Source organism: Cervus canadensis, chromosome 19 (assembly GCF_019320065.1).
Source record: "Cervus canadensis isolate Bull #8, Minnesota chromosome 19, ASM1932006v1, whole genome shotgun sequence".
Lineage (NCBI taxonomy): Eukaryota > Metazoa > Chordata > Mammalia > Artiodactyla > Cervidae > Cervus > Cervus canadensis.
In genome coordinates this window covers 46,051,938-46,077,073 of record NC_057404.1, presented here as the reverse complement: position 1 = coordinate 46,077,073, position 25,136 = coordinate 46,051,938, and the positions used below count along the sequence as shown (strand labels likewise).

At 39.6% G+C, this 25,136-nt stretch overlaps 1 protein-coding gene and 1 non-coding gene across 5 annotated transcripts in view; one reads left to right on the top strand and one right to left on the bottom strand.

The window, feature by feature from the left end:
- Positions 1-25,136, bottom strand: part of SGMS2 (sphingomyelin synthase 2) — a 91,832-nt gene that overhangs the window by 18,258 nt on the left and 48,438 nt on the right. For 2 of the 4 annotated variants that reach the window (XM_043438273.1, XM_043438274.1), the window contains exons 3-4: positions 6,177-6,876; positions 2,562-2,679 (exon numbers count right to left, since the gene is read on the bottom strand). In XM_043438273.1, coding sequence (XP_043294208.1) covers positions 2,562-2,679; positions 6,177-6,631 — 573 coding nt within the window. In that variant the 5' untranslated portion in view covers positions 6,632-6,876. Of the gene's footprint in view, positions 1-2,561; positions 2,680-6,176; positions 6,877-7,688; positions 7,898-25,136 lie in introns of those variants that run through there. The other 2 variants (XM_043438272.1, XM_043438275.1) reach the window with 2 other exon arrangements.
- Positions 20,452-20,524, top strand: TRNAG-CCC. The gene has a single exon. It is a non-coding gene; the product is annotated as a tRNA-Gly (tRNA).

Here is a 25,136-nt window from a genome sequence, read left to right as displayed (position 1 = left end):
GCTAGTGGACATGACGGAATTCCATCTGGGCTATTTAAAATACTAAAAGATGATGCTGTTAAAATGCTGCACTCAGTATGTAGCAAATCTGGAAAACCGAGCAGGGGCACAGGACTGGGAAAGGTCCGTTTTCAGGCCAATCTCGAAGAAAGGTGATGGCAAGGGGTGTTCCAACGACCGCACAACTGCACTCATTCCACACACCAGCAATGCAATGGTTCAAATCCTCCAAGCTAGGCTTCAGCAGTACGTGAACCAAGAACTTCCAGAAATACAAGCTGGGTTTAGAAGGAAAAGGCAGAGGAACCAGAGATCAAATTGCCAACATTTGCTGGATCACAGAGAAAGCAAGGGAATTCCAGAAAAACATCTACTTCTGCTTCATTGACAATGATAAAGCTTTTGACTGTGTGGATCAAAACAAACTGTGGAAAATTGTTAAAGATATGGAAATACCAGACCACCTTACTTATCTTATCTGTTTCCTGAGAAACCTGTATGCTGGTCAAGAAGCAACAGTTAGAACCAGACATAAAACAATGGACAGCTTCAAAATTGGGAAAGGAGTAGGTCAGGCTGTATATTGTCACCCTGCTTACTTAACTTATATGCAAAGCACATTATGTAAAATGCCAGGCTGGATGAATCACAAGCTAGAATCAAGGCTGCTGGGAAAAATACCAACAACCTCAGATACGTAGATGATAACACTCTAATGGAAGAAAGTGAAGCGGGATTAAAGACCCTCTTGATGAGGGTGAAAGAGGAGAATGAAAAAACTGCCTTAAAACTCAACATTCAAAAAACTAAGATCATGGCATCTGGTCCCACCACTTCATGGCAAATAGAAGCAGAAAAAGTGGAAGCAGTGACATTTTACTTTCTTGGGCTCCAAAATTACTGCACACAGTGACTATGGCAATGAAATTAAAACACACTTGCTCCTTGGAAGGAAAGTTGTTACAAATCTAGACAGTGTGTTAAAAAGCAGAGACATCACTTTGTCGACAAAGGTCTGTATAGTCAAAACTATGGTTTTTCTAGTAGTCAGATAAAGATGTGAGAGTTGGGTCATAAAGAAGGCTGAGTAGGAAAGAAATGATGCTTTTGAACTGTGGTGTTGGAGAAGACTCTTGAGATTCTTTTGGACTGTAAACAGATCAAACCAGTCAATCCTAAAGGAAATCAACTCTGAATATTCATTGGAAGGACTGATGCTGAAGCTGAAGCTCCAATACTTTGGCCACTTGATGTGAAGAGCTGACTTGTTGGAAAAGACACAGATGCTGGAAAAGACTGAAGGTAGGAGGAGAAGTGGGTGACGGAGGATGAGATGGTTGGATGGCATCACTAACTCGATGGACATGAGTTTGAGCAAGCTCTGGGAGATGGTGAAGGACAGGGAAGCCTGGTGTGCTGTAGTCCATGGGGTCACAAAGAGGTAGATATGACTTAGTGAATGAACAACAACAACAATCTGTTGTTCAAAAGGCCAGTCTATCTTTCTAGTTATAAAAACTTTGAGTTCACCCTTGATTTCTTTCTCTTAAACCCATGTCCAACTTATTAGCATATACTGTTTGCTCTGCCTTCAAAATACATCCCAAATGGAATGACTTCTCACTTCCACAGTCACCACCAAGGTTCAACGGGCTAAAGGTCCTGTGAAATCTGTGGCTGCGTCATCTCAACTTTTCACAACTCTGTTCAGCCACACAGGTCTTCCTGCTTTTCTGGAATGCACCATGACTGTTATTTCCTTGTCCTGGAGTTCTCACCCCATCCACATGGCTCACTCCCTAATCCTGGTTGTCTAAAAGCTTTCTTATTGAAGAAGTTTTCCTGGCCACTCTATAAAATAGTGTTGTTGTCTTTTAGTTGCTCAGTCATGTCTGACTCTTTGTGATCTTATGGACTGTAGCCCACCAGGCTCCTCTGTCCATGGGATTTCCCAGGCAAGAATGCTGGAGTGAGTACCCATTTCCTTCTTCCCGGGATCTTCCCAACCCAGGGATGGAACCTGCATCTCCTGCATTAGCAGGCAGATTCTAAACCACTGAGCCCTGGGGGAAGCCTATATAAAATAGTACCTACCCTCATAGTCCCTTTCACCCTTACTCAGCTTTATTGTTCTCCAACTGACTTGACCTACCAACATATAACAAGTTATAACTTTATTTATTTATTGCCATCCTTCCATAAGAATATACATTCTCAGAGGAGGAGAACTTCATTTTGGTCACTGCTATTATACAGTGCCTGGGATACAATAGGAACTTAATACTTTCAAAATGAACGGATGAATGAGAAAATGAGAAGGCAAAAAAAGCAGAGTCCAAAATCCGGCAGTAAGTTCCGGATAGGAGAAAATAAAAGTTTTATGCACAAAGACATACATTTTATGACTACATTTTCATTTCTCCCCCCAAAATCTAAAGCAAAGCAGAAAATGTTGTAGATTTCAGTTGACACATATGAACGTGTGTAGGAGAATGAACAACAGAGAGTAGGTGCTCAGTCACTGCTTAACGTCTTCTAAAGCGTAATTCGGAGGGGCTTACCTTTGGAGCACACTGGAAATGCATTCCAGGCACCGGGAGGGTAGTAACATACATCGTGATACAGCGATACAGGTATAAAGTTCCAATGATAAAAAAGAATCTGCGCCCCACTATTGACCTAAGGGAAAAATAGGGATGGGAAAAAATAGGTTTACTGGGGCTTTTTGATCCTAAAGGCAATAGAAAATAATGTTTAACAGAATAAAAAAATATCTGCAGTTTTCTGAACTAAAGATTCACATACTGTGATCAATCGAGGTGCGCTGGGCCCCAAAGGTGTGATGCGTCTCTGGTGAGTTAAAGTAGTTTAAAGGTTAAATAACCACCACCCGTTAAAAGAGCACTCTTTGCCAGAGAATTCAATGAACCTCTCTACATTGTCAGTCAACCCACTGCATTAATAAAGCCCTCTCTCGGGAATACAGCAGAGGTATAAGCGAGCCAGGGTCACAGAGGAATTTAGTAATGAGCTAAGGTGATACTACATAATTGGGCACACAGGGAAATGGGACAACTCATTTAACCTAAGTTATATAAGCAAGGGTTATTTGGGGACCATCCAAAAATATTCTGACAACTTCGGCATGAACTATTTTGTCTATGACTACACAGATTTTCAGAGAATTATATTTTGAAGACGGTCAAAGGGTCCTCGTGCATTTCAGGATATTTAAGAGTGAAGCTGTAAATTTCACCCTTATTTTATGCATTCTTGATCAAAAGAGGCAAAAAAATAAAAAAATCCACAAGTCCTTTTTCACTTTGTCTGTTTTGTTGGAGACAGCTGTCTTGACTAACATTAGTCCTGTCCTTTGCCCTCTGAGTCCTTAGTCTAAGGCAGTGGTCCCTAGCAGCTGGCTCTGAGCACAATGTCTCCAAAGGGAAAGGTTTTGCCTGTCTGCACCACTGCCTCATGGGTTCCTGAATGGGCATGCGAAGCTCTGAAGATAGGACTTCTCTAACGGTCCAGGGACTAAGACTGCTTGCTCCCAATGCAGAGGGCCTGGGTTCGATCCCTGAACTAGATCCCACATGCTGCAACTAAAAATCCTGCATGCCACAACTAAGACCCAGGACAGCCAAATAAATACTTTTTAAAAAAATAAAAAAAGAGTTCTGAAGATGGCCCTGCTATGCAGTCAGAGATGGGTCTATAAACTCTGGGCTCTGGGGATTAAGACATGGGTGAGACCCACAAAGCCCTTAGAATTACTAGTTGTAACTTTCCTAGTACATAAAATATATTACTCCAGGTCCCCCATTTTCAGAGCTCTCAAACTTCCCAAACCAGTACTGATCAAAGATCTCTGGAAAAACAGACAGTTCCAGGCATGTGGCATATTTTAAGTTTTCTCTGAGACTGCAGTCTGCTGTGGATCAAGGTCTAATTCAGGTAACTGTTGGGACTTCTAATTTAAAGAATTATGTACAAATATAATTTTAGCTGTCTGTCTCCAAGAGCTATTTTAAGAAGATTTCAGGGTTTCTGGGGTCAAAATATAGAGAGAAAAACCACCTTGACTAGTTGATGAAAGCATTTATTTATTGCAAGGCATTGCTTTCAAAGGCTTACTATTCTAGCATTGCCTTTTCCAATACTGAAAAGGAACAGGTGCTAAACATTGCTGACTGTCTCCATCTGGTTAAGTGAAAAACTATTCTCCCTCTGATTCAACCCCAGGCTGAAAAGGAGTGCTGAACTGTGCTCCACTCTGTTAGACAAGGTGAAGTAATAAGCAGGAATTATGATGAGTTGATTATATTCACTCCAGTATTCACAGTTCAGCAGTACTCAGAACAGAAAATTAACTTAAGAGGTGAAATATGCACTCTGCAGTCTTATTGAGTTTGAGAACCACTGCCAATTATTTTTTCCCCCATCGCTTTGAAGGTGCTCTTAAGTGAGAGAGAGTACAAAGAGAATTTTTATTCAGTTGGAATGTGCAAAACAAGTTATAAAAACTACTCCACCGGTTACTAAAATGTGAGACCCAAATCTACCTGAAAAAGGATGCAATTTCCCCCAACAAGTTTTTGCTGGTGGACTGTGACCAAAACAGTGGATGCTATTAAAATGCATAGGTGGCTTGTGTGACTACAAGTTTTGATGTGGTAAAACCGAAGATGGCCATGGAGAGGCAAACAATCCTCTGGGTGAACATTCAAACACACCAAGACGGTACTTCAGGCTGGAAGCCAGCTGCTTACCAAACCCTGGAAAATTTCTATTTTCACGGACATATACGAATAACACTTTGCTCTAAAATAAAAGAGAGCAAATACCTTTGGCCTGAGCAGTCTCTCTTTATTGTGTCAATTCCAGACACTGAAAAGGAAAATGCTAAAAGTTTTTTAGCTTTCAGCATGAAGCGTGTCATAACTAACACCTTCTGTAAAAAGTTCTAAGACAATTGACAGCTATGTGATTCACTTATACATAATGAAAGAGAGATTTTATTCACAAGAAAATGCTCAGGAATGACTTCAGTTTGTGGAACAAGTTTTCAAAATTGCAAACTTGACATGGAACTCTTCAGCAAAGATAGATTGAACTCTTCAAATCTCAAAGCAACAACCAATTGAGAAAATAATACAGCAAAAATTCCCTCTTCAAAAAATGATCTTGTGGCATTAACACTGAAATCCTATTTGACTCCAAAGTGTATTGAATACATTAGCATATATTATACTTTCAAAAGCCCTATTTGTGGGCAATGTTTTGATCAAATTTATATTCGTGACTTAATTACTAGAATCTTAGCAGAGAAAAAAAAATCTGAATGCTGGCTGAGAAGAAAAGAGGAACTGAGCCCCCCTCCCTTTTTTTAATGGGCTAGCAATCTGAATTCACAGGGAAACAGAAATAACCACTTCAGAGCTATGTCCTATTTTTAAGTTTCTTCAAAGCAAAAGTACCTGGCTTACTACACTTCCTGATTTCTGCTATTCTAAAAAGGGAAGACTGAAGCCAGTGAACTAGATGCTCCTTTGTGATGGCGTGAGGAAACTAGAAGGCATGTTCACTACAGGTATGTAAAACCCAAACTGCATGGACCCAGGTCTAAATGCAGTTTATTAAGCAAACTCTTGTGGTTGAATTGCTAATAGGCAAATGGAAAAGAAATGTAAAATCTGAGAACTCTTGGAGAGAGGCAAACCTCAAAGCCTGCTGTGATTGACTGTAGACCAATATAGTCATCACATTCTGAGTAACAGCCGACTACTTTCCCCACCTGTCAAGAGCCTGGAATAACACAAGCATGATGAAGTGAATGTATTCCTTTCCAAGCCTCTTAATGTATCATGCAAATACCATAGTGCCAAGTTGCTTGAAATCAGAACTGCACCTTAAATGTACAAGCTTTGAGTCATTCACCACAGCACTTCTGCACCTTCACACACACCTGCCACTTTCATACAGTTGCTCAATAAACGCTGATGGAATAATGACTAGATTTACTCAAGGTTGTAGATCTTTCTTTCTCTTTTTTTTATCAAGTGCCTGGATAAGACTGAATTTATCAGATAAAACCAAGACAGATCATTTTGATCACACATCTACTCACTTAAATAAACTCATGGCAAACCCCCCAAAACATGTTAGACCTTACTTACTTGTATCTCAAAAACAGCCACTGGGTGATCCATAATCCAACTAATATAATCCCATTTATTTCTGATACAGAAAATGCCCATTTCACCCGATCTATGTAATCAAAAAACTTGTCTGGGAGTGGAGGGCTGAGTTCCTTGGGAGGGACCCTCTCGTGCACAACCGTGATCATGACGGTTGTCAGGACGAGGTTGAAAAGCGCGTACACGAAAGCAATGCCCGTTTTCCACCACTCGAGGGGAAATTTGTTCCTCGATTCTGTGGGCATAGCAATTTGGATATAGTCCGGGTACTTTTTGGTGCCCTTCCGCAACCCATTGGATAAGCTCTTAGCTTTACTGTTGCCATTTTTGTTCTCTTCTTCAACAGGCTCAGCAGGTCTTGTGTAAGTGTTTGCAGGATCATTGGTTTGGTTTTCCATATGTTCCTCGAGTTTTGCTGTCTCTATGATATCCATTGTCCCCTGGTCTTCAGGTCAAAAAGGAGATGGTAAAGTTCTTGCTCTTTGTGGAAACTCGACTTTTTTTAATCCTTCTATTTCCAAGATCAACATGGACTCTTCAGACTTATCTTGTTTCCTAGTACAAAACATAGACGGTCTCCATCTCTCTAGGGTTCCTCCTGGGCCACCGTCTGCTATACGTTTACCACTTTCAGGAAAGGAAGCCAATTTTCTTTCCCCCAAAGATGTTACTATCCCACCTGGAAAAACAAAACAGAACTCTGTTCAGAAACCGTGCTTGTCCACTTGTCAACCATCCAAAACAAAAACAGTATCAAAATAAGGAAATAAATACCAAAGCCATTTGCTTTATAAATATATCATCAGAACATAGTTAAAAGCTGCTGAGATGGAGTTTATTTATAAAACACTGAACTGTTTCATCTCGGAATTCTTCTCTTTTTGAGCTGATTTCAGTATAAATAGGAACATTCTAATAAACAATTCCTTTTAAATTTCTTTAAATAAAAGTCAGCACCCAGCATTGCAAACACTTCAGCAGACACTATCACTTGTTGCTAACCATGAAGTCATAATAAGCCAGAACCTCCCCAGAGATCATATCATTCCTTCCTAAGACTGCATCTTCTCTATGAATCTTAAAGAATAAAAAACTGTGATGAGTTGCTTACATGTATGGAATAATTGTTACTCTCTGAATCTGCCAACTTTCTATTTTCATAGTAAAAAACTAGAATCTTTAAGTGACTACTTTTCAGAACATATTCAAGATATTTTAAACGGTACTAACTCTGTTTATCCTTTTACAGTCAGAGATTCACACCATACAGAAGGAACGCTGACAGCCTACAAAATAACACAGTGAAAAGATACCAAAGCCTTACTAGCTATCTCTCATTTAGGGAGCAAATTCTACTGGTTTCTGGAAGAAGAAAATAATTTACTACAACCAACATGGTGAATTAGTAACCGAGAACATTTCCACGCAGCCACCACAATTTCTATCGGACAACAGAAGCAGGCACCCAGAGGACCAGCTCAGAGAACTTACCCACCAGGACATCCGGGACGAAAGGTGCCCTCTGCTTGAAGCTCCACAGGCTCCAAAGAGCAGAGACCTCTCCCCAGCACAGAGTACCAGCACCAACTCTTTTATACGGGCCAGCAATACAGCCCCAGCTGTTCTCAATTTAGGAAAGCAGTATTTTCGTCCTGCTGTAGATCCCAGCCACCTGAAGAGGTTTCCAAACCTCATAATTAGTCCCCACGCAGAGGACACTGCACAACTTAAGCACAATCCTTTGCATTTTAAAGACCTCCCTTTCAGAGTAACCTCAGGGGGTGGAAACTGGGAGGAGGAAGAACTCAAAGTGATGACAGCCAAGCCTTTATTTAACAAAAGGACAAGGAAAGAAAGTTAAAATGGCACAGACAGTATGGACAGGCAATATTTGTTGACAGTTGTGAATGGCAAACAGATCAACCAGAAATGTTTATTGTGCATCTAAATGTCCCGACACTGAGGGATGTGTAGGGGCAAATAAAAAGAAGTTAAAACAAAAAAAAATACATGCCAACCAGAATGCCACCCAAAGAGCTCAAAGTCTAACTGAAGAGGCAGAACCGAAGTGATGAAACTTTGAAGACGGACTGACATATTGGAAGAAGAAGAATGAGGTGGATGGCTAGCTCAGAATGTAGCTCTAGTTGTGTCCCCAAAGATGTGTCCACAGAAAGGCACTGTCCGTTTCCGAGGAAGTGAAAGCAAGAGGAAAGTTAGCCTAGCAGGGCTAGGAGGTTCACTAAGAGATGGAGATCCGCTAAGAGCTATTAGCTAAAGTTTCGGGCCCCTCACCTTTCTCCTGGCCCTGGGAAAAGCCTCCAGATACTCAGGCATCAGAGCAGAGTGAGAAAGGACCTGGACCCCTCTCTGTAAAATAGGTCTGACAGAGACTCTCTGCAGCGCCCTGGCTCAGTATTGTGGGAAGGGTAGGTCTAACGAAGAGGTGACTCAGTAAGGTATTTTCCAAAACAAACCATCAACACCATAGGCAGCTACTTCTAATGGAGGTACCAAAGCACTAAGTCAGCCATCACTTGTTTCTTTCTGCCAGCTTCAGGCTGCACCGCTCATAGCATCTTGCCAAACTATCATCCAAATTCCATCCAACTTCACTACTCCACAACTGCTCTGAGTTTGGTGTTTGTGGGTGAAAGCAGCTTGTAATTTTGAAACCCAGGTCCACTCTAGTAGACATACAGATGGTCTTTAAAAGGTAGCTACCTAATTCTGGAACATGGAATGTAGAACAGAAGAAAATAGTTGCCTTTTTTTTAATTTTAAAGAGGAAGCATTCAGCTATCTACCTACTGGGACAAGTGTTAGAATGACTGAAATAATTAATCATAAAGAGCTTTGTGCTCCTGGGAGGAAGAGCACTCTGTGAGCACAAAGCCCATTTATTGTCATTAGTGGCAGGATTGATGTTTTCCTTGGGGTTTCATTAAGAAGATTAAACATACCAAGCACATCATCATGTGTCAACCAATCTTGGGACGCAACGTTCATCATCACGATGATCATTACAACATACTCATTCCCACGGTGAGACTTTCCTACAAGCAAGTATCTGGAAAATGGCAAAAGCCACAGCAGTTCCTTCTGAGGCTGGCAACCCCATTAGGTCATTTGTTTAGGGTATGTTCTGCCAGAGCACAAGCAGATGAAAAGCTTCCCAGGTCTTCTTACGTTGCAAAATACTGGAAGTTAGTCTAGATAATATTTTAAAAGTTTAAGATCCCTATAGACTAATCTTGCTTTTGAAGACAAGTGCAAAATTCAGAAACTGTTAATACAGTAACACTGCTTTGCTAGGGCTTTTTTTTTTTTTCTTTTTCTCTTTAAGAACAAAGAATGATTTACTACAGAAATACAAGCTTGCAAATTAGGAAATGACTATAATTTGTATTTTACTAAATACAAAGAAATGTAAACCAAAAAGATATGATCACCTTGAGTGATGTTTAAAAGGCATTGATAAAATTCAGTATCCACTTTATTTGGGGGAGAGAAAGCACTCAACAGTAGGAACGAAAGTATATATATATATATATACAGCTATGCTCTTTCAATGCCAATATCACAATTTTAGCTGTGTAATATGTGTTCTAATGTCTAGTGGGAAAAAAAATCCTATACTTTTCATCCCTAAGGGAACTTTAGGATCTTTCTGTCAAATTACAAGAAAATACATAATTTTGCTTATGTTTTATTTTACTTCTGTTACACCATAAAGGGTTTGATCTTACCATGTTAATATACATTAATCACTTTCTCTTAATAATCCCAATAGTATTTTTACTGTAATTTGACAAAATGCTCCTACGGTTCATCAAGGAGTAAAAATGGGAGCAGCAGAAGCTTTGTACCAGTAGACAGTGCATCACACAACTTATATTGAGGCAATGGCACCCAGTTACGCAATTTTGGGAATTTATCCCAAGGAAATAAGGATGTACATAAAATATTTCTACAAGTATGCTTTCAATACATTTATAAGCAGAAATTGGAAGCACTCTAATATCCAACAATAGGGAATTAAATAAATTACAGCCATCATAATACACTTAATGTACTGTATTTGGATACAGTAACTAGAAAACTGTGAGACAAGTATATAAATACCATATAAGAAGGATGCAGTATCAAATTAAGTGCAGGTTTAGATCTGGATAAGTGTAGAGGGCTTCCCTGGTAGTTCAGATGGTAAAGAATCTGCCTATAATGCAGGAGACCCCAGTCGGATTCCTAGGCTGGGAAGATCCCCTGGAGAAGGGATAGGCTACCCACTCCAGAATTACTGAGGTTCCCTAGTGGCTCAGATGGTAAAGAATCTGCCTGCAATGCGGGAGACCTGGGTTCGATCCCTGGAATGGAAGATCCCCTGGGGGAGAGCGTGGCAACCCACTCCAGTATTCTTGCCTCAGTAATTGCTATCAGAGGTTATGGTCTACCAAAAATGGAAAAGGAGTAATGTGACAGAGGCTCAAGGCTTGAAGAAAGGTGCAAGTGTGAGGCTCATGACTCACCCCCAGTTCTGATCTGAGGCTTGTGGCCAGCATTCCCACAGAGGAGACTAAGCGCAGACATGAGCTCCAGTCAACAGGCTAAGAAGCACTTTGCTTGTTAAAGTTGTATGTTGACCTGGTTGTACATTTGGAGTGGTTAAAAAGATAAGATGTATTAAATGTGTAAATATAGTTTAAAAATTAAGGAAACTTACTGAAGTCTATATGTGGGTTTCAATGTTTAAAAAGATGTAATCTGTTGACGATCGATGTTAAACACTGACCAAAGAGAATGTGTTGCTAACATCCACAACTGCAATTATGAATGAGATTTAGACGTTGCTTTTTAAAGGCTTAAGAAAAACAAGGTCCTGAAACAGAGTTGAATGACCAATGGAAACAAAAGAGCTGATGACCCTACTAAATGACTATGTGACTCTAATGACTAAATGACTCAATGACTCTACTGATGACTACTAAAGCTTTACCAGCCCTTAAAAAAGAAAACCCAGGGGCTTTCCTGGTGGTTCAGGGTAAAGAGGCTGCCTTCCAATATAGGAGACACAGGTTCGATCCCTGATCCTGGAAAATCCTACATGCTGCAGAGCAACTAAGGCCCTGCCCCACAATTACTGAGCTTGTACTCTGGAGCCTGGGAGCTGCAACTACTGAGCTCACATGGGCAACTACTGAAGCCTATGCACCCTAGAGCCTGCATTCCACAACAGTGAGAAGCCCAAACACAACAATTAGAGAGTAGCCCGTGCAGCAACCAAAACCTGGCATGGAAATCAATCAATCGATAAAATCAAAAAAAGAAAAAGAAACCCAACTGTCACAATAAAGCCATGAAAAAGCCAAGTTGTAGAATAAAGTGGACACAACATAATAGTTCCCAAATATGTGTCAGGTACTCTGCTTTGTCTATTATATAATTAACCCTTAGGACAACATTAGGAAATACTTTCAAATGTTTATTTATTTAGCTGTGTCGGGCCTGAGCCGGGGCACACAGCTCTCCCTTGCATCACTCGGGATCTCTCAGCACCGCACACGGACTCTCCAGTGAGGGCAGGCGGGCTCAGGGGCTGCGGCCAGCGGCTCCAGTGAGCACAGGCAGCATCCGGGCTTAGTTGCTCCAGGCCACGTGGGATCTTAGTTCCCCGACCAGAGAGCGAACCTACCGAACCTACCCTGCATTGCAAGGCGGTTTTCTCAACCACGGCACCACCAGGGAAATCCCAGGAAATATTTTAAAGAGAAGAAATTGAGATCATGGGAAATGCTCAAGGCCAGACAGGTAGGAAGCGGCAGAGCTCAGATCTGAACCAGGAATTTGATCGCAGGAGTCCCTGTTCTGTCATAGAGGTCAACAATATAGTCAGTGAAAAAGATCGAGACCATCAACTACAAGTTCTTTTAAAGAAAAGGAGAGATGCATAAACACATAGAAAAGTCTCCAGATAATATAGGCATTTTAAAATCTTTATAATTTTGAAAAAACTAATATAAACTTAGAAAAAAATTTAATATATAAATCACCTCTCTTGAGGGGAAAGGGGAGGAGCCGGTAAAGTATTTCCCTGTTACCCATATTTCCCTTTTAATTATAATTACTGTAACACACCATTATATTAAATTTATAATATAGATATATTGCTATGTTAACAGGATCCCAGTTTAGCTAAGAAATTTTACGCCTATAAAAGTTTTTTCAGAGACCAAGACATCTTAGCTTTTCCTTACTAACTTTCTTAGAGCTTAATTTACTTGTAAAAATCCTCCTGCCTAAAATGGATAGGTGTTAGTTGGTATGATTACAGAAACAAGGGTGCCTTATGAGTCATGGCATTCTATTCCAGAAATGCCCATAAAATTTGCTAAATAGTTTCACTAACAAGTTCTTGAAAACTGAAAAGAAGACCCACTATTTAATTAAAAAAAAAAAAGATCATGTATATTTGTGAAATACTTCCCCGACAAAAGTTACATGGAAAAACATCCTTGCCAGACCCTTACAGGTCCCAGATCTGTGTAAGTGTGACAGATTTAAATCAGGGAAAGAGGCAGGCCTGGAAGGTAGCTTTGTGACACTATTCTGAGAATGGACTGGGAAAAAAGACTTAATTTAAAAGACAAGAACTGAAAAAGCAGCTACTGTGATGACTGTAATTCTGAACTCGGGGAGTGTGATACTTGGGTAGAGAATAAACATTTTGATTTCTGGTACTAATTTGCTATCCCACACTAAGATAGACTAGTTACTTTAGTTCTGTAACTAGTTATTATAAGAGGAAGACTCAGCCTATCAATAGTGGTTGCTGGTGGGAATGGAGAGAGACTGCAAATAGGCTGCCATTTTCTTTTTGGGGTGATGGAAATGTTCTAAAATTATATCATGATGGTGGTTGCACAATTCTGTAAATTTACTAAAAATCATTGAATTATATGCTTAAAACACATAAATTTTATAGGATGAAAGTCATAACTCAATTAAGCTTTACTTTAAAAAAAAAAAAGCTATAGCCCATCAAGACACATAGTTTCTAAAGAATTAGAAACCAAAGACTAACCCATGTTCTGTTATTATATATTCCAGGCTCACTTATCCCTTTAAAGTGTTGTTATTTACCAGCTGAGCACTTCCTTAGTATGAAATAACATACATTTTAAAGTTTTCTACAGACAGGATCAAGAACCAGCAAATAAAATGAAAACTGTTTAACAAAATCTGTGTAAATTGTGCTCCAAAAATAAACTTGTAAGTAAATAAGATGAAGTGACAAAAAACAGATGGGTTTTCTAACAGAACTCATCAAAATTTACTATGAGTTGGATCTCAAGGGGAAAAAGTGAGGGTCTGTTTTCTTTCTCACTGTTTAAAAAAAATCGGTCACTTTAACTGGCGAGGTAGTTTAATACTTGTTGAAATGAATATTTATTGACACAGAGCAAATATTAGCTGTGCAAATTTGAAAACAATTTGGACTCGGAGTATTTCACAAGAAGTGATCATCTGGGGTCTGTCCACAGGGCGGCGCCGCACTCGGCCAGCAGTGACTGTTTCTGATGTCACCAAGTTTGATAAAGTACCTTCGCTAAAATCTGCTGTGCAGAGTGTTCCATAGGATGTTTTCAGTCTTGTCTTCTAGTCCTTGTTCATCTGGAGAATTCCAAAGATTAGCTCCAATTTCAGGGGAGGAATCTTAAAGAGAGGTGGAGTCCCAGGGAAAGACAATTTTAACAATCCCTGGTACCATGTAGAACATGTGGTAACAAGGCAAATGAACGAACAAATGCATAAATAACGGAATGAGCAAGTAGATGGACAGATTAGATAAGTAATCAGACAGACAGACAGATGAGACCCTGAAGATAGAAGAGGGCTATAAAACAAGGTCCGAAGCTAGGGAACATTTTAAATAATCCTTTACGTTTCTTGGGGACATACTCTAAAGCAGAGGTTCTCAGAGTTAAGGGGTAGAGTGGGGGAACACAGGTTTCTCCCAGATACTGGATGATGTCTGCCCCAAGCCCCTTTCCCCGCCTCCATTCCTGACACATCTAGGAGTTGAGAGAATTTCTGGAGGGTGAGGAGGGGTGGGCTTTCCAGGTGGTTCCTCCCTCCTTTGCCTGCATGTTTGCAGGGTTTAGAAGAAAGACCAAGGCAGGAAACTTCTACCTCCCACCCCTCTATGTATTTACAGCCAGCATGATAAACCCACGACCCTGGAGAAGAAGTAAAGAGGGTGGAAGTCTGGTATTTCTGGTAAAATGCTTACATCCACTGCAGCAGGCAAGCAAAAGACTTTCCTGATAATTTAAACAGACGTTTGTACCTTTAACAACCTGAACTGTGATTCTATTAATTTCCAAGCAACCCTGTCCAAGAGGTGTTTGGTCAGAGAATTATTCCGCGCTAACTGGTACCACCTGCTCCCTGTTTAATGGTCAAACAAAAGTCGCAGGTTTAGCAGAAACACCCTGGGGGCTGTATCAGAAAGGTTAACTCTAACAGCCTAACTGAACAACAGTGGTAATTATCTGCTTCTTCATCTCTAGCTTCCGTATATACCCCAAAGATTTACACACCTAGAAACTGATTCCCGTAGGTTTTAATAATTATTACTCTGTAGTAGGAGTCTGCACAGATTACCTACTCAAGTGAGAGGTTTTTAAAAACCATAAAAAACCACATTTCATTTAATATTTTCAAAAGATAGTGGAACTTACAGTTTCTTCTAACAGTGGCTGGTCTGAAAGCAAAGCAGAAGCTGTATCTAACAGCTTAACATTATACTCTCTAAAACATATATTTTCTAAACCATATTAGAGATCTCATTCTAAATAAATAAATAGATCACAAAGTCAACAGCATATTTCTTCGTCAACATCAACAACAAAGTTTCTAGATTTGGGAGCGTAGTCTCTTACTCTAGGAAAACCATGAGAAAGAAAAAAAGAAGTTTCTTCAAAATAATTTCATAACTCTTTCCTTTAATAAAGCTCCTTTACTACATGCCTTCAGATTATTTTAAAATATACCTTTTGATTTCTCCCTTTACCATGTTGTCACCAAACTTGGTGTCTGTTTTATACAATTTCAAAAAGTTTGCATAAAATAATATTAACAGGCTATTTAAATGAGTATTCAAAAAAGTGACATCTTGGAACTTTGCTTGATGTTTACAAGTACATTAGAAGAAAGTCCTAGCAATCAGAGATTTGAGTGAAGTCATCTTTAAGCAAGAATCTACAGGAAGGAGTTAAATAATCCTGCTCTAGGGTGGAGGCAAAGGCGAAACTTCAGGACAAACATTTAACCTGGGGCTGTGGTTAGCACATTTTATAGTCGTAAACAGAGGCAAATGCCTAAGAACAGGAAGCTTACTCAATCCCCAGGGCTGCTGTAGGAACGGCACCTAGGTACACCTGAACACAATTTCCTTGTACAGGTCTAAAGTCTAGAATCAGACATTTCAATATGTATTTAAAATACAATGGGTTCCTTGTTACTATATTTCTGCTTACTGCACTGTGTCAACAAAACAAGAAATAGCTTAAAACCACCTCAGAGACGAAGGGGAACACTTCCTGTTAGCAAGAATTAAAACACTGAAAAATGAAGGAAAAGGGAGGTTCTGGAGTCTGCACCCTCAGCAGGTTAGTCCCATCTGCTTGCTGCATTTGAGGTGTGTGTTCTCCAGGCTTTGGCAGAGGGCAAAGAGAGCAGGAAGGCTAGACAGCTCTTCAAGTCGTGTGCTGCAGCCCATCTGGCATCCTCAAGGCAGAGCACAGTTTCATATAAGGGAAGGAAAAAGTAGGAGCGGAAAGGAGGCATGGAAGAGCCAAGAGAAGCCTGTATAAAGCCTCCATTTCTCATTCTCTTATGCCAACCACAAAAAGGTTCTTTTGCATGACTGGCTGAATAAGCCACTGCTTTCAAATGGTATGAGGCTATAAAAAGGAATACTTTCTCCAAAGCCATTAAGGTCACTACACTTGGCTTCCAGAACTTAAACTACTATGTTGTATTTCAATAAATTATTTCTTGCTCAAAAGCACTTATTTGACCAATGTTTCCAACCTTGGCTTTGGCTTCTGCAAATAACTCCAACACAAGGAATGGCACACATAGAGAAAAGGCAGCAAGAATAACTTAAGAGATGGAAATCCTGAGTCTAACAACGCCACTTTCAACAAGTTTGAGGGATACGAGTGAATGTTAAAATTGGAATTTGAAACAGATCTCTAAAGTATTTACCTATTGAATTTTTACTTATCCTAATAAATGAAGGAAAAGAAGAGACTGTCACAAAATATTTATTTCTTTTTCACCAGAAAGTTTGCATATTTAAAAAAAAAAACTCACTTGAAGAAAATAAAAAGACCTTTGGTTTATACATCTTAGCATTTAAATACTATTTTAGGAAATATTAGTAAATACTTGGATATTCAGAATAACTGCCAACAGACATGATCTGCTAAGGAAAATGAGGCTGTTCAGAGGTAAACCTCAATGTCTTTAGCAAGAACAAACGATCCAGGAATCTTCAGCTGTTGTCAAAACGTTTTGAACCACTTCTCTCTCAAGACAGAGAGAGTAGGCTCCCTCAAGAGTTTAATTTCCTTTTGTGACCAACTGTGCTGGTTCACAAAGTTGCGAAGTCTCAACAAATGTGTCTTTTGTTGCCTGTTCTACTAAATATTCCCTGTATGGAGCTTGAACCCTCTACCACAAAGCATAAGTGGCTGTTGGTATGATAAAGACCATATCTGACTGACTATCTACACACCTTTGGTTTTGCAGTGATCCTTAACCCTTAGCCAACTGCCTGTTCCCCTTAAACAAAAATCCAGAACAGAATACACAGTTCTATTTTGTCTTTCTCTTAGAAATACCATAACATGGGAAATTTTGTTCTATGCCCAAGCTATCCCTCCAGGAGATAATTAGAAAAAGAGAGAAAAGAGTTTGGAAAGAAAGATACAAGAAAATGAGTCAGAGTTTTTACAAGGAGCCCTGAAAAGAGAAAGCCAATGTAGAAAAGTATAGACATCAGAGCTGATTCAAATGGCTTCTAGGGGCCCAGAGTGTGTCCCATAAAAGGGCACTTACAGATCGGGGAGTGCAGAGGGGCCCTGGAGGTAGTGAGCATCAGTCCTTTTCATCAAAACCAGGAGAGCTCCAAGGAGGTGGACAGAAAACCAAAGAAGTGTGGTAGGGATGGGGGTGAAGGGGGCGTTGACACTGTTAAACAGTAACATAACTTTGAAAGCATGGGGACTGCCTTTACTGAAACATTTCTATCTGAGCAATAGTAAAGAAAGAAAAGTGAAAGTGTTAGTCGCCCAGTCGAATTCAACTCTTCGCAACCCCACCGACTACAACCGGCCAGGCTCCTCCATCCATGGAATCCTCCAGATGAGAATACTGGAGGGTGTTGCCCTGCTCTCCTCCAGGGGATCTTCCCAACCCGGGGATTTAACCTGGGTCTCCTGCATTGCAGGCAGGTTCCTTACCATCTGAGCCACCTGGGAGTGAGTGAGTGAAGGTCGCTCAGTCGTGTCCGACTCTTTGTGACCCCACGGACTATACAGTCCATGGGATTCTCCAGGCCAGAATACTGGAGTGGGTAACCTTTCCCTTCTCCAGGGGATCTTCCCAACCCGGGGATTTAACCTGGGTCTCCTGCATTGCAGGCAGGTTCCTTACCATCTGAGCCACCTGGGAGTGAGTGAGTGAAGGTCGCTCAGTCGTGTCCGACTCTTTGTGACCCCACGGACTATACAGTCCATGGGATTCTCCAGGCCAGAATACTGGAGTGGGTAACCTTTCCCTTCTCCAGGGGATCTTCCCAACCCGGGGATTTAACCTGGGTCTCCTGCATTGCAGGCAGGTTCCTTACCATCTGAGCCACCTGGGAGTGAGTGAGTGAAGGTCGCTCAGTCGTGTCCGACTCTTTGTGACCCCACGGACTATACAGTCCATGGGATTCTCCAGGCCAGAATACTGGAGTGGGTAACCTTTCCCTTCTCCAGGGGATCTTCCCAACCCAGGGATCGAACCCAGGTCTCCCACATTGCAGGCGGATTCTTTACCAGCTGAGCCACAGGGAAGCCCTGAGCAATAGTAGATACAACCACAATTGAGTCAGCATATGAAACAATCAGATAGTCTATTTAGCAGAAATGGTTAGTTATCATATGCAAATAAACAAAAATATATCATTTAGCATGTATTTATATGATCTATATTGTGTCTATATCTGGCTATATGATTCATTATAGACAGACTCACTACAAGTGACATGTAAAATCCTTCAATTATGATGATCTATTTAATCAAGGCTTTCACGTAGGGCCTTGGCTTTCATCTTTCTTTCTTTGCATATTAAATCGGCTTTTCATTTCCACAATCTTTGCAGTAAGGGCAGGTGATTTGATGAACCCAACCCCTAAAATACACCCTCAAAAGCCACTAGAAGAACTTGGAAAGAGACAAGAGAAAAGGAGAATGATTTCTGCTGGTTTATCCATGCAGTGAGTGAAGAATGATCAGGAAAGGAAACAGGAGTCGAAGATAAAATTCTGAGGCTCCATCTCATAGCCAGAGTTCATTTCCTTATCTTCTACACCTCCTCTGACAAATCCTAAGAAAAGAATTCCTATGACTAAGTGTCTCCCAATTACTAATAACAAAAATTTCCTACAGAATGTCTCACTGACAGATTTAAATACACAAGTTTCTACTCTATTGTAACGTGTGGATAAGAACACCGGAAAGTTACCTTGAAACAAAGCCTATTAAAATGTAATTTAAGCTGTAATTGGAAAGAAGAATAAAAAATACAAGGATCATAAACTGTACAATTTTTATGAAAATCTCTCTTTTTAAGCACATGAGTTTTAAAAATGCTTACGCTACTTGACATATTAACTACTACTGAGAATTTATTTTGGAACAGTTTTAAATACAGAAAAAAACATTATCCAAAAATATATTTGGCTAAACATTAAAGCAACCTAAATGTCTACAGCAGCTATTTTGAAGGATTCAAGAAAAACATCAGGGCTTCCCTGGTAGCTCAGACAGTAAAAAGTCTGCAGTGCGGAAGACGGGGTTCAATCCCTAGGTCAGGAAGATCCCCTGGAGAAGGTAATGGTAACCCACTCCTATATTCTTGCCTGGAAAAACCCATGGACAGAGGAACCTGGCAGGCTATAGTCCATGGGGTTGCAAAGTCAGACATGACTGAAATATATTATACTTTCTGTTTAAAAAACAGCATCATATTTCATTTTCATAAAAATTTAAATGCATGACATTTGAAAAAAACAAGTTAATAAATACACTCTAAAGAAGGTAAGGTGTTACTGTTGGTTGTGGGACTTATCAATTATTTTTTTTTCCTTTGGCACTTGCCTACTTTCTCCAAATTTTCTGTGACAGAAGTATTCACCCATATATCTATTAATAAATACAACTGTATTTTCAGTTTATAAATATTATATTTAAGATTTTTAATGATGAGGAAAATACAATATGATTTCAGCGATGTAAAGATGTATGTTACATATATATTTTTAAAAGTCTGAAGAAAATATACCATATATTAATACTGCTTAATGAATTTATGGGTGATTTTAATTTTTTTCTTTATTTTGGATTGTATTTTCTAATTTTCCACATTAATTATTGTTGGTTAGATAGCATCACTGACTCATGGACATGAATTTGAGAAAACTCCAGGAGATAGTGAAGGAAGGAAGCCTGGAGTGCTTCAGTCCATGGGGTCGCAAAGAGTTGGACACAACTTAGCAACTGAACAACAACAACAAACAATCAGGAAAATGCTAATGGTTATTTTAACTATAAGAGTATTGACAGAGTTAACAGGGAAAATGTGCTTCTGTTCTTTAAAAAGGTGTTTTGTTTTGTATAATTTCAAGTATGCAAAAAATGCATCTGTAGAAAAGCCGGAGCACAACCACACTAAAATATTAAGAATGGTTGTTCAAGTGGTAGGAGTGTGAGATTTTTTTCCTTCCTACATCTGTGGATAATCCACATTTAGAAATATTTTCATTACCACTGTGTCATTTTATACTAACAGCTAAAAGTATCGGAAACCATGTATAGTTGTCGCTGTCATTTTCACAGAAATATTTATCCACTGAAATCTTTATTTCATGTCGTCACTCAGCCTCAATTAACTGCAATAAAAAGCATATGTTTAGGGACTTCCCTGGTGGTTGAGTGGCTAAGACTCTGTGCTCCCAATGCAGGGGTTCCGGGTTCGAATCCTGGTCAGGGAACTAGTTCCCACAAGCTGCAACTAAGAGTTTAAATGCCGCAACTAAATCCTGGTACAGCCAAATAAAGACTTTTTTAAAGTATATGTTTGCATTTTGGACAAGTCTGCAGTATTGCAGCTGTAGAGAAAGCCTGGTAACCAGTGACATTTTGGATGTTACAATCCTAACTTGAAGTAAACACACAATTAAATTAGTCTTCACTTAGTGTTCAACTTTCAGAAAGAGACTTCACTGTACTAAAGAGTGATATCTTCTGCAGGGTTTATTCCCAAGAAGCGTGAAGACTGCTTTATAAATTTCCATATAATGGATGTCATTCATTCTCTCACAAAAGAAAACCAGCCAGCCATTTAGCAAATCTCCAAGCCCTCTGGGTGAACATTGGTAATTTTTGGGCACCACAAATGTTTTAGGAAGCCTGTGTATATAAGCACGTTTGAAAATCTTTTTCCTGATATTTGGTGGAGTTTGGCTTTGTTGTGGTCCTCTCCAGTGGCTCAGACATAAAGAATCCACCTGCAATGCAAGAGACCTGGGTTTGACCCCTGGGTCAGGAAGATCCACTGAACCCACTCCATATTCTTGCCTGGAGAATCTCACGGACAGAGGAGCCTGCTGGGCTACAAGTCCACGGGGCTGCAGAGAGTCAGACACGACTGAGTGACCGAGCACATACATAGAGCACATATTAGGTCATGTGGCTCACCATGATCACCGTTCTGGATCTGGAAAACACCAGATACTCAAACATTAATATATCTGAATGAGACACAGGGATATATTGACACCGACTTGGGTCATCAAGAGGAGGAGGGAAGGAGGGACCGAAGCACCTTTTATTTTTAGAAGTTTAGATTTTGAAATTGCAGATCAGTGATTCTGAACCTATACAACTCAAATCACAAATCATCAAGATGGGACTAGTTATATTATAAATATTACTTGTACAATAAAATTGTTGCTGTTCAGTCACTAAGTCATATATGATTCTTTGCAACCCCACGTACTGTAGCCCACCAGGCTCCTCTGTTCATGGGATCTCCCAAGCAAGAATACTGGAGTAGGGGGCCATTTTCTCCTCCAGGGATCTTCCCAAACCAGGGATCGAACCATATCTCCTGCATTGGCAGGTGGGTTCTTTACCCCTGAGGCACCAGGGAAGCCCATACAATAAAATACCATCATACTAATACAATGTTAGGTGAAGAAAGTTACAAAATGGTATATATAGCACAATTTTTTACTGTGGGGGGAAAACTGTGCTATGCATAAATAAACTATGTAGTTACTAGAAAGGTGATATTATATGGAACATTTACTTCACTTTTTACCTTTTTGTGTTGAAAAAATAAGTAAGCAGCATATTTTGCTTCTATTGCCTAAGAGCAAAGATAACTGTTAATTCAACAATATTTAGTGAGTACATACCCTGTATTAGGGTCTGTTGTAGGGACACAACAGTTTTTTAAAAGTCACTCCTTTCATGGAGGTTAAATTCTGCTAATGCTGTGCTACAACAGCAATAAAAAAATTTCAAGTGCTATGAATAGAAATAAAATAAGAGGGATGCTTAAAGTAAGATCACCAAGCTTATGAAGCAATATCCAATTTTAAATTTTTAAATGAATACTCATTATGTGGGAAAAAAATCAGTACCCCATCAAGTCAAATGAATATCAAGAACACCTATGTTCCAACTTGCTGAGACTCATCACAGTAAACAGCTTCTAGAAACTCGTACAAATAAAACTTCTTGAAACTAAAAAGGAATTCCACTGAAGATGCTCCTCTACATACTCAATTGTAGATTTTTGCCTTTGAGTTCTTTTCCATTTCTAATAGATTAAAATAGTGTGTATATGTGTAAAGTATTCTAGTTATCTTGGTCATAATAGACTTTTAAAAAACTGACCACCCCAGTACACTCTTTAAAGAAAGATTTAACCCACATGGGGCTTTTGAGAAGAAAAGGTTAAAGATGCGATATTGTAAACACAGGAAGATTAAAAACAAAAATATTATGTAGGAACAGAAAAGTTGAAGCTGTCATATAGCTAATAAGGATTCAGAACTCAATTTGAGTTTTGATGCAGAAATTATATTTCATCTTCAATAAGTAGGAGAGAAACTACAGATATCAAAAAACTTATAAAGTTATTTAATGAAACGGTGACCAATCTCAAGGTAAGCAATACTTGAGGGTTAGATATATAGTAAATGTTGTCCGCACTGCTGAAAGCTTAGATGAGGCAGATGAATGGCTGGCAATTAGAACAGAGAATTATTTCTGGCTTTCTGTCCTGTGTGGATTTCGGCTGTAAGTGCTCAGGATGATAGCAGAAGGCTGGCTCCTGTCCTCAAGAGATTTTTGATTAAGTAACTCCTATCCTCCGCCCTTCTACCCAGAAGCCACTTAAAAAGATGAATGAGCAATAAAAACAACTTTTATAAATTAGAGAAGAGCCTCAAACACATATAAAATTTAGTAAAACCGTGTATCAGATAGAAGTAAAAGTCAAAAGAAAACTCAAATAATGAACATAAAATGGGAGATGAGGGAAGACATATATATATCTTAGAAACTTTAAATGTCTAGGGTACACAGATGAAAACTGAAAACAATTTTTTTTTAATGTAGAAGTCTTTTTTAAATGCCAAGCTCCACAGATCAGTAATGAATAGAAAATCATTCTATTCAGTTTAGCACTGGTCTATCCTTGGGAATGAACTATGGTCAGACTGTTTTCTACAGAGTGAAGCAGGTTTAGAAAAAACACAAGATGATTAAAAGCATTGTCTCTAAACCCAAACCTCATGCTAAAAAGCAGTCAGGAAACGCTATAAACTCAATGCTCAATTAGCATCCGGAAACCAAAAGATGTAATTACATATTTAATCTTATTTCCATTAAATGCAATTTTCATTGATGATTCTACATAAAGATTATTCATTTGAAATTGTCTTTTAAAAACATGCTATCAAAGTGAAAGCGAAAGTTGCTCAGTCATGTCCGAATCTTTGCGACCCCATGTACAGTCCATGGAATTCTCCAGGCCAGAATACTGGACTGGGTAGCCTTTCTCTTCTCCAGGGGATCTTCTCAACCCAGGGATTGAACCCAGGTCTCCCCCATTGCAGGTGGATTCTTTACCAGCGGAACCAGCTGATTCTTTACCAGGGAAGCCTAAGAATACTGGAGTGGGTAGCCTATCCCTTCTCCAGCAGATCTTCCCAACCCAGGAATCAATCCAGGGTCTCCCACATTGCAGGCAGATTCTTTACCAATTGACCTATCAGGGAAGCCCTAAAATATTTTTTAAAAATTGAAGCAAAGTAACACTCTAGAAGTTTTTCATATTCTGATTTTGAAGGTTTTTTGGTTTTGTCTTTGTTTTTTTCTTCTAACATCTCCTGTAGCATAATATGCAGTAATAAAGATATTAGAAAAGTGGGAGCCTGTTTCCAAGGCTTGTACTGAACAAGAGTAAAAATGACATTCCAGTTAATATGTTTCTATACTTTCGAGGCACATCTTAAGAATGTCAAAAGGGATGATGGGCTGATGAGGGGTATCTTTAAAGGACATGAGTGAATTTCATTTGTGGGTGGGGGGACCTTCCCTGTGGCTTAGCGGTAAATAATCCGCCTGCAATGCAGGGGACGTGGGTCTGATCCCTGGGTTTGATCTCTGGGTTGGAAAGATTCCCCTGGAAAAGGAAATGGCAATCCACTCCAGTATTCTTGCCTGGGAATTCTCACGGACGGAGGAGCCTGGCGGGCCACAGTCCATGGGGTCACAAAGAGTCAGACATGACTGAGCATGCATGCAGGAGGGTTTTTTACAGGATAAATAAAACCTTAGTAATCCTCTCAGCTTCAAATTCCCTCCTCTGCTCCCCAGGCAGTCAGCCCACATCCCATCCACTTTAATCCTGAATCTATCTTACCTCTTATCTCTTTAGCTTAGTTCAGCTCACAAACACCTTTCCTTATAGAAAGCATGAATGAGTCCAAACACATCAATAGCCACAACAAATTTCTAATGGATTAAATTTATCTACCAGAAAGACACATTAAAAAATACTTTTTAATAATAATAAAAGCTGGGACTTCTCTGGTGGTTCAGTGGTTAAGACTCCGTACTTCCACTGCAGCGGGCCCAGGTTCTATCCCTAGTTGGGGAAATAAGATTCCGCATGCTGTGTGGCACAGCCAAAAAATAAAATAAAAAATAAAAAGAAAGCCGAGTTGGATACTAGTTATATAGAGCCCTACTAGTACTTTGGACTGCTGGGTAAAAAGTGAAAGTATTGCTATTTAGAGAAGTGGACAAGCGAGAACAGGCTACGAAGAAGACATGAATAATCTTGCACAAGGCAAAACTGAGCCCCACAGACAGTCACTGTGGGAAAAGGAGTGAACAGGTACTTAACGCAGCACTCCCTCCCTCCCTGGTTTTGTTCCCAGTCCATTTCCTGCTTTACTGGCTCCTTTAAAGCCCTTGAATGGCTTCTATTGGCCAAAGCCCATTGCTTATTTTCACTTAAAAACAAAAAAACCTTATAATAGAAATGTTTCAAATTTTGTATTAAAAGCAGAGAGAAGAGTATAG